General features: G+C 38.9%; 1 protein-coding gene across 1 annotated transcript; it reads right to left on the reverse strand.

The window, feature by feature from the left end:
- Positions 1 to 1210: 1210 nt before the first annotated feature.
- Positions 1211 to 7855, reverse strand: LOC123990291 (sialic acid-binding Ig-like lectin 7). The gene is made up of 7 exons (XM_046290881.1): positions 7574 to 7855; positions 3753 to 4139; positions 3318 to 3623; positions 2915 to 3181; positions 2592 to 2685; positions 2423 to 2480; positions 1211 to 2078 (listed from the first exon to the last, which is right to left on the reverse strand). The coding sequence occupies exons 1-7, from the start codon at positions 7620 to 7622 to the stop codon at positions 1806 to 1808; spliced, it is 1434 nt and encodes a 477-aa protein (XP_046146837.1). The 5' UTR covers positions 7623 to 7855; the 3' UTR covers positions 1211 to 1805.
- Between the last annotated feature and the right edge of the window lie 1275 nt (positions 7856 to 9130).

Below are 9130 nucleotides of genomic sequence, written 5' to 3' on the forward strand. Positions count from 1 at the left end.
GTAGCCTTCCACAAGTTTCCCACAATAAGTAGGGTGAATTTTGGCCCATTCCTACTAACAGTGCTGGAGTAACTATGTCAGGTCTGTAGGCCTCCTTGCTCACACACGCTTTTTCAGTTCTGCCCACAAACCTTCTGGGCTTTGTGGTGGCCACTCCAATACCTTGACTTTGTTGTCCTTATTAAGCCACTTTGCCACAACTTTGGAAGTATGCTTGGGGTCATTGTCCATTTGGAAGACCCATTTGCGACCAAGCTTTACCTTCCTGACTGATGTCTTGAGATGTTGCTTCAATATATCCACGTAATTTTCCTCCCACATGATGCCATCTATTTTGTGAAGTGCATCAGTCCCTCCTGCAGCAAAGCACCCCCACAACATTATGCTGCCACCCCCTTGCTTCATGGTTGGGATAGAGATCTTCGGCTTGCAAGCCTCCCCTTTTTCCTCCAAACACAACAATGGTCATTATGGCCAAACAGTTCTATTTTTGTTTCCTTAGACCAAAGGACATTTCTCCAAAAACTACAATCTTTGTCCGCATGTGCAGTTGCAAACCGTAGTCTATATTTTTTATGCCGTTTTTTATGGCGGTTTTGGAGCATTGGCTTCTTCCTTGCTGAGCGACCTTTCAGGTTATGTCGATATAGGACTCATTTTACTGTGGAAATAGATACTTTTGTACCTGTTTCCTCCAGCATCTTCACAAGGTCCTTTGCTGTTGTTCTGGTATTGATTTGCACTTTTCGCACCAAAGTAGGTTCATCTCTAGGATGCACAACGTGTCTCCTTCCTGAGTGGTATGACGGCTGCGTGGTCCCATGGTGCTTATATGTGCGTACTATTGTTTGTACAGATGAACTTGGTACCTTCAGGCAATTGGAAATTGAACCAGACTTGTGGAGGTCTACATTTATTTTCTGAGGTCCTGGCTGATTTCTTTGTCAAGCAAAGAGGCACTGAGTTTGAAGGTAAGCTTTGAAATACATCCACAGGTACACCTCCAATTGACTCAAATGATGTTAATCAGAAGCGTCGAAAGCCATGACATCATTTTCTGGAATTTTCCAAGCTGTTTAAAGGCACAGTCAACAAAGTGCATGTAAACTTCTGACCCACTGGAATTGTGATACAGTGAATTATAAGTGAAATAATCTGTCTGTAAACAAATGTTGGGAAAATTACTTGTGTCATGCACAAAGTAGATGTCCTAACCTACCTGCCAAAACTATAGTTTGTTAACAAGAAATTTGTGGAGTGGTTGAAAAATGAATTTTAATGACTCCAACCTATCTGTATGTAAACTTCCGACTTCAACTGTATAAACTGAAAATAGATAATATTGTTATTCTGGGAGCTGCACAAAAGATGAAGATAAACAGTAACTAGTAGATGTTAACACCATTCTGCCATCATGTAGACTTACTGCACCAACTTCCTGTCTTGTATCAGACCACTGTCTCTCCAACTAACTGTCTCTTCTCTCCTCAGTCATCATTGACTTTATATGGTCTTAAACTGCCTTCAGTGAGCTAGTTGAACTCAGCAGTTCCTCTATACTGGAACCCATTAAACAGATGCTCTGTGAACTCAACACTCAAAATAAATGGTCTAAAATAAAGAGTAGCCTGCATCATCATATCACCACTATAGTAACAGTTAAACACTTTTCATCCCAGAAAATTCTACAAATATGCAGATAATCAAAGAGCACACAATTATAAATGTAACAAAAGTACCAATAGAAACAGATACACAATTACAATACTGTACATAAAAACACTTAATACTCATTGGCAAAATACTTAACATCCACCTGTTTTATTCACTTGTGCATAAAGCCCATCTAGGTTGTTAAGAGGTGGTTCCTGAGCCTCTCTCCCAGTCACGTTGACTTCAGCGTACTCACTCTCCTGTCCCTGGACCCTGTCCTGGGCTGTAGCTGGGGTCTCTTTGGTCTGTAGTTTGGAGAAGTCTATGTCACCGTATTGGATCTCTTCAGGCTGGTCTTCTGCAGGTTCCTCTGGTTCCTCTCTGGCTGTGGCCTGGTTAGTACACACTGTCCCAACCGGGGAGTTCTGTGGAGAGAACACAGAGAGAGGAACAGGTGTAAAGCTCTAAGCTCAGTAATGTGTAAAACTCTAAGGTCAGCAGGTTACACAACACATACTGAGGGGATGTCAATGAAAATGTCAATTCAACTGACAGGTGTAAAGACAGTAAACACTGTCAAAGTCCAACAGCCATTCTGTTATCATTCCATGTCATTACAGGATGTGGCATTGCTTTCGGTGTGGTCACGTACCCCTAAACTTGCTCTGAAATTATGTTAACCTCATGGCTTTAAATAGTTTCAGCATTAATTCAGTACTTCCTTAGATACACTTTGTAGGTGGTTTTGTAAGTTGAGCCTTATTCCCACCTGTCCCTGTGGACTGTCTGTTCTTTCAAGTCCATCGTGGAGCCTCGAGTTTCTCCTCCTGGAAGACATTTAGAAAGGTATTCTGAAGGGATTGAGAGGGTTTCCATATGCAAAAGCACAAACACAGCAGAAATAATAGTTTTCTATTGATTCCAGGAATAGTTTTTACCATCGAAAAACACTGATCAGGCTGATAAGCAAAAGGGCCCCCAAAGTTCCTGCTGCAATCCCAGAAGCCATTGTGTTAACAGTCACTTCTTGCCCTGAAAATGCAGCACATATTAGGTAATTTCTCACATAAAGATCTGCAATGTACACTACATGACCAAAAGTATGTGGTCACCTGCTCATCGAACATCTCATTCCAAAATCATGGGCATTAATGTCAATGTCATTAAATAGCTGAATCCAAGCATTTAAGGGGTGTCCACATACTTTTGAATATATAGTGTATATCTAACCTACGATTGTGCCCTACGTGCCCATTTTTACCTTTTATAGCCAGCTGCACTTCCTTTGACTTCCCACAGCCGTGACTATTTCTTGCTTCACAGAAGTACAGTCCTCCATCACCAACAGTCACATTGAGGGTGTAACTCTGTCCAGATGCTACCTGTGTTGGTTTATTACCACAGATCTGGAACCAGGTGAAGTTTATCACAGGAGGGTTGGCTGTACTGCTGCAGGTCAGATTAACACAGCTGCCCACTGATACTGGATCAGCTGGACTGATGGAGGCCAAGGTGTCCTTAGGAGAGACTGAGGGAGAGGGGTTCATTTAGAATGTATCTGGATATGGTATATTGAATAGTCTCATCAAAACCTCTCTATTACAATCATCAGTGAAAACATGATAGAATGATCTATTCTACTGGAACCGGTGACTAAATCTTACATGAAACGTTAAGCATCATGTTATGTTCAGCTGTCTTGTTGCTTGTCCCTACTGAGTAAACTGCAGTACAAGTGATGTTCTTCTCATGATGAAGGTATGACGGAGTGAAGGTCACTGTGGAGAGAACTGATTTGGTTTGGTCTGGATTCTCCTGCAGTTCGTTCTCAGTTGTGAACTGTGTTGGGAGATTCCATGTCAGCTCAGGGGGGTGTTCGGGACAGGGAGCGACAGCAGAGCAGTTCAAACTGACAGGGGTCCCTTCCTTCACCTCACCTGAGACTGTAAGGACGGGACTGGAAGGCAAATCTGTAATACATTGCAGATAAAGATATTTTACACTAATAGTTAAACTGTCCACTTGTTCTATTCTTATCTTTGATGAAAGGAATATAAACTGGAAAAAAATAGTTGGTAAACAGTTAAATTGTCTCTTACCGCTGATCACTATTTCAACATACTTTCCAGTGTCTGTTGCACGGAATGATTGACTCTCAATCCTGAAGTAGTATTTATCAAAGTAACTGCTGGTTACATTGAAGAAGACTGTGGTGCAGTTCTTCTGGAACATGTTTCCAGTTATCTTCCCTTGATATCTGTTGACCGTCTCACGACTGTTAAATATCACTCTGTCCGGACGCTCACCAAAGTATGGGGATTCTTTAATCCACACTCCAGAGAGTAGTATTGCCCTGTTAAATTTATCCTTATGTTGGTCAGGAATAACAAATGAACATGGGATTTGCACACAGGAGCCAGTCAGTACATCCAGTCTATCTGGCATTGTGGTGATCAAATCTCGTCGACCAAAACAGGCCAAAACACCTGCAACATAAAGGACAACATCAGGGAGATTCTGATATATTTTCAATTCAGTCCAATGATATGTATTAACCCTAGATGACTGACAGGGGCCTCTGTTTGTAAGCCACTGCACAGCCATCTTGTTACTCCTCCTCCAGTGTAAAACAGATGTTGGAAGATATAGAAATGCATTCATTAATGTCTACATTCGTTTTTGACAAGTATATTCTATTAGAGACACCTTAATGCAGACTTTTAAATTATATTTTGTGAACAGCAACACTTCCTTCAGCAGAGAGACCCTACCCTTGGTCCATTCAATGAGTGCATCTTGTATCTCACTGAACTGGTATTATCCAATAACTAATTAATCTTTGAGTCAGACTTTTTCATTTAAATTCGGGGTGTAGCCATGGGCTCCCCCTTTTCCCCAACTATGTGAACCTGTATGTGGAACAATTTGAGGAAGCACTCATTTACAAAACAAAGACACACCCCCTACTTTCTATATTTCTCCTATGGAATAAATACATAGATGATGTCTTTGTGCTCTGGGAAGGAAGTCAGCAGGAACTAAATGAATTCCAAACTCTACTAAACGAGAACTCTGAATATCTCAAATTCACCATGCAGACTGTTGAGAGAAAAATAAACTACCTGGACTTATGGATCATCAAAGAGAATGATGCATAACATACAGACTTGTACACACAGCCAACAGATCTCAATACCCTGCTACGTGGGGATAGTATGCATCCCCTTCCCCTCAGGAATGGTCTACCATATAGCCAGTTATGCAGGGTTAAACTAATCTGTGGCCAACAGTCAAATTTTGACGGCAATAATAAGAAAATGAAAAATAATTTCAAAATCAGAGGCTACAAGGAAAAAAGTCTTGATTCTGCAGTGAAAATATCTCAAAAACATGAGAGGATTTGCTAAAAACTAAACCAAAGAAGAAAACAATGCAACTGTCTTTTGTACTAAGTACACCAAATGTTCAGAGAAAATTAAAGCAATCCTGAAAAAGCACTGAGATGTTCTACAATCAGACAACAAAAAAATTGTACACATCTTCAAGGAACCCCACTGGTGATCTCGCAATATTGGAGATATCATCTCTTGCAAGACAAATTTGGGAAAGCCAATGTGCAATAGCACTACAAAAACATCCTTCTTCAGACACACACATACAGGTGGAAACATCACTGTTAGGGGGATCATCTCTTGCAAGATAAAGGGAGTAATCGATCTCATCACATGTTCATGTGGGAAAACCAACTCATTCCAAACAAAAAAAACATTTAAAACAATGCATAGCTGTAATAACACTGATTATCTAGTAGCAGCTCACTTTGTTGAGGCTAACCATCCCATCTCCTCCCTCAAATATACAGGTATTGAGCATGTTGCTCTACCAAGGAGAGGAGATAACATGGAGATCCTACTACTACAGAGGGAGGCCTACTGGATTTCCTATTTAGAAACATTGACCCCTAGTGGTCTGAATACTGACTTTGATCTCTGGCCCTTTTTATGAACAATTATTTTTATGAAGAAGTTGTTTAAATGAATAAATTCTTTCTACATCTTATCAGCGTAGAACCAATATGTTCCCCCTGTTGATGATGCTTATTATGCATTATGGATGAACCAAAAGATTACATGTAACAACATGTTAAATATATTAAATATATGTGAAATTATATATGTGATGTTAATCTTATACTAATGTTAATGATAACAATAGCCTAATATAGTCAATATGCTGTAAACTATCATTTTAACAGTTTCACTCAATTCACTCTAATTAACCTCATAATTGTGACACAACCCTCATGATTGTCATTGGTTGCACTAATTACACTGTTTGTCTACATAACCTGGTTCAAGCATTCATGACTTTACCCTGAAGAAGGAACAGTGATGCCGAAACGTTGGTGTTTTACCCAATAAATTACTGGGAGTTTATATATATATATATAGATTGTGCAACTCTCTTTGTTTTTATAGCTTACAGTGTATTCACCGTTAGTCAGCACCTCTACACTAAGTCATTTTCTCTGGGTTTGCTCCAGATAATGCTTTTTATATCACCTGGACATAACAAATCAAATAAATAAACATGTAAAGATATTAAAGTATTTTATTTATAGAGTACTAACTTTACTGTCCCTTCTACAACAAAATACTGAAATACATGTAATTTAGTCCTTGAAACATTTGATTTAAATACTGTGTAATTCCATTCATTCTTATGGAGGACTGCTTCTTCTGGGGAGTACCATATATAGAGACCGGTGGATTTAAAGTCTCTCATTGGCCGTTACATAGCATTAGAGATCCAGGGTTTATACACATTACTGGTACAGTCTCTCCCAATAACATTTTTATGAATTTATTTAAATGTACCGGTGATTGTTCAATTGGTTGGTGTGTTGTCAAGGATTGAGGTGAGGTGTGTTTGTGAGCAGATGACCACTAGTTTGAGCCCGGTATGGGGACAGGGACAGTGGTGGAAGATATACTGTTAACCACATACTGACGTCGGTTTCACATGAACATACAGTGAAACTAAACAGTATTTACCCCTTTCTGGTTCTCTATTTTTTCTTTAATTTATGCGAAATGTAAAATCTTCAACCGAAACCTAATATTACCTAAAGAGAACTTGAGTTACCAAATCACACTTTTTTTTATAGTTCTTCATTTATTTCATTAACAAAGTAATGCATCACCCAATTCCTCTGTGTGACCAAGTAATTTGTCCCTTACTCTCAATGACTGGTTGTGCCACCATTTCAAAACACACAATCAAGTCTACATGAGAGTTGATAAAAAGCAACAAATTTAAAGTTTTGGAATGTTCTACTAAAAGTCCAGACCTAATTCCAATTGAAATATTGTGGCAGGACTTGAAACGAGCTTGAAAACCCACAAATGCTTGAAAACCCACAAATGTTTCTGAGTTAAAGCAGTTCTGAACAGGAGAGTGGGACAAAATCCCTTCACAGCAACATGAGAGACTGATCAACAACTACAGGAAGCATTTGGTTGGAGTCATTTCAGCTGAAGGAGGCACAACCAGTTATTGAGTATAAGGGACAATTACTTTTTCACACAGGGGCATTGGGTGTTCCATAACTTTGTTTAAAAAATAAATCAAATAAGTATGTAAATATTGTGTTGTTAGTTCACTCAGTTTCCATTAATCTAATATCAGCTTTTGATTGAATATCTGATAACAGATATTGGTATCAGAATCAAAAATATGCAAAAACTTTTTCACAGCCGAGTTTAAATCCAGACTATTAAATACACTAATCAGGAATTAACTTTACACTTTTCTACACAGTTAAAAAGCCAGTATATAACGCATCCCATAAAATATCATGACTTGTGGTTATTCCTTTATCTCTGATTCATAACTAGTTGTTGTTGTGTGGAAGACTCACCTGACATAAAGAAGCCAATGAGAAAAAACATGTTCTCAGGACAAGCCATGTGAGAACTCACACACTACTGATCACCTGAAACAGTACAAACATACACTTACTGGTGGAGTAACTGAACTCACACACTACTGATCACCTGAAACAGTACAAACATACACTTACTGGTGGAGTAACTGAACTCACACAACACATTGCATTGAACCATCCTCATATCAAATACACGATGTCCTTCAGTTGTAAAGCTAATACATGAACAAACAGCAGTACATTAGAACATATTGAATCTCATTACTCAGAATTAATCTCCTTTCATTTATTTTGAACATTAAAATTAACAGAAAATATAGTGAAGAAGTCGATACTTGCCTTAGACGGTAACATAAACTGTCTACAGCAGAAACTGTTACACCCATAGTGAGGTCTGACAAACTAAAGTGATGAAATTCATGTGGCATATCTCACATCTCAACAGTGACGTACTTCCTAATAACTGTAATGAGTTTTTTTTTTAAAGAATACTACGGTATTTAATGGTATTTAACGGTATTTCTCACGGTAGGACAGGTCAGCAGCATTTAGAAACAGGCCCCCAAATCACTAAGTCTGCCCCTAATAAATGGTTATAATACAACAAAGGAAACGTCATCATAACCATCTCCCTCTCCTCTATCTCACAGGCTTGAATGGGAATGTGTGTTTGATTTAAACATATAGTTAAATCATGAACAAAAATCCACTATTCATTTATTCAAGACACAACAGGAAAAAGTTCATTTTAGTTTGATACAAAACATACGGTTGTCACATTATGTTTCAACATGAAAAACAGACTTGGTTTGAAACAGAGTAACTGTAATTGATTCTTACACACCACTCAACTTCTCCTATACCAACTTCCTCTTTGAAGTCTATTTGCCAAGAATAGCCTTTTGGGCTGAATGCCACAGGTACAAACTTTTCACGTCACTTCGATATGGAATTTACTTTTTCATAGGAGTTTACGAGAACTTATGCAGTAGGTTAGGAGAATTAATTATGCATGTTAGGAGACTGAGGTTAAGGTTAAGTAAAAGTGTTAGGGTTAGGGAAATGCTCTCCTATCCAGTGTTGGATGACCGCATTTGGGATCCTGAGCTTACTTTCCTGCTATTAAACACATTTTGCCATGGTGCAGAGGAACATTTGCTGATAGAAAAGGTTTCTGTTTTAACGCTAATTTCCTGGAATTCTATACATTTTGCTATCATATGCTATCAGGTGCCATTCTGTAATCCTAATCTACTTCCAAAATAATTTCTTATCCTCTATGTGATCGGTCCCCCCCACGGGAAGGCTGTTGACTCTTTGCTGTCCCCAGTCCACCTGGCCATGCTGCTGCTCCAGTTTCAACTGTTCTGCCTGTGATTATTATTATTTGACCATGCTGGTCATTTATGAACATTTGAACATCTTGGCCATGTTCTGTTATAATCTCCACCCGGCACAGCCAGAAGAGGACTGGCCACCCTACATAGCCTGGTTCCTCTCTAGGTATCTTCCTAGGTTTTGGCCTTTCTA

Source organism: Oncorhynchus gorbuscha, linkage group LG12, assembly GCF_021184085.1.
Source record: "Oncorhynchus gorbuscha isolate QuinsamMale2020 ecotype Even-year linkage group LG12, OgorEven_v1.0, whole genome shotgun sequence".
Taxonomy (NCBI): domain Eukaryota; kingdom Metazoa; phylum Chordata; class Actinopteri; order Salmoniformes; family Salmonidae; genus Oncorhynchus; species Oncorhynchus gorbuscha.

Bases quoted from the DNA above. Each gene is read 5' to 3' on its own strand.
- LOC123990291 (XM_046290881.1), bottom strand. From the start codon at position 7,622: ATGGCTTGTCCTGAGAACATGTTTTTTCTCATTGGCTTCTTTATGTCA. The intron at 2,686-2,914 runs GTAAAAATGGGC...CTGCATTTTCAG, and splicing joins AGTGCAGCTGGCTATAAAAG to GGCAAGAAGTGACTGTTAAC. The intron at 2,079-2,422 runs GTGGGAATAAGG...TTCTCTCCACAG, and splicing joins CAGACAGTCCACAGGGACAG to AACTCCCCGGTTGGGACAGT.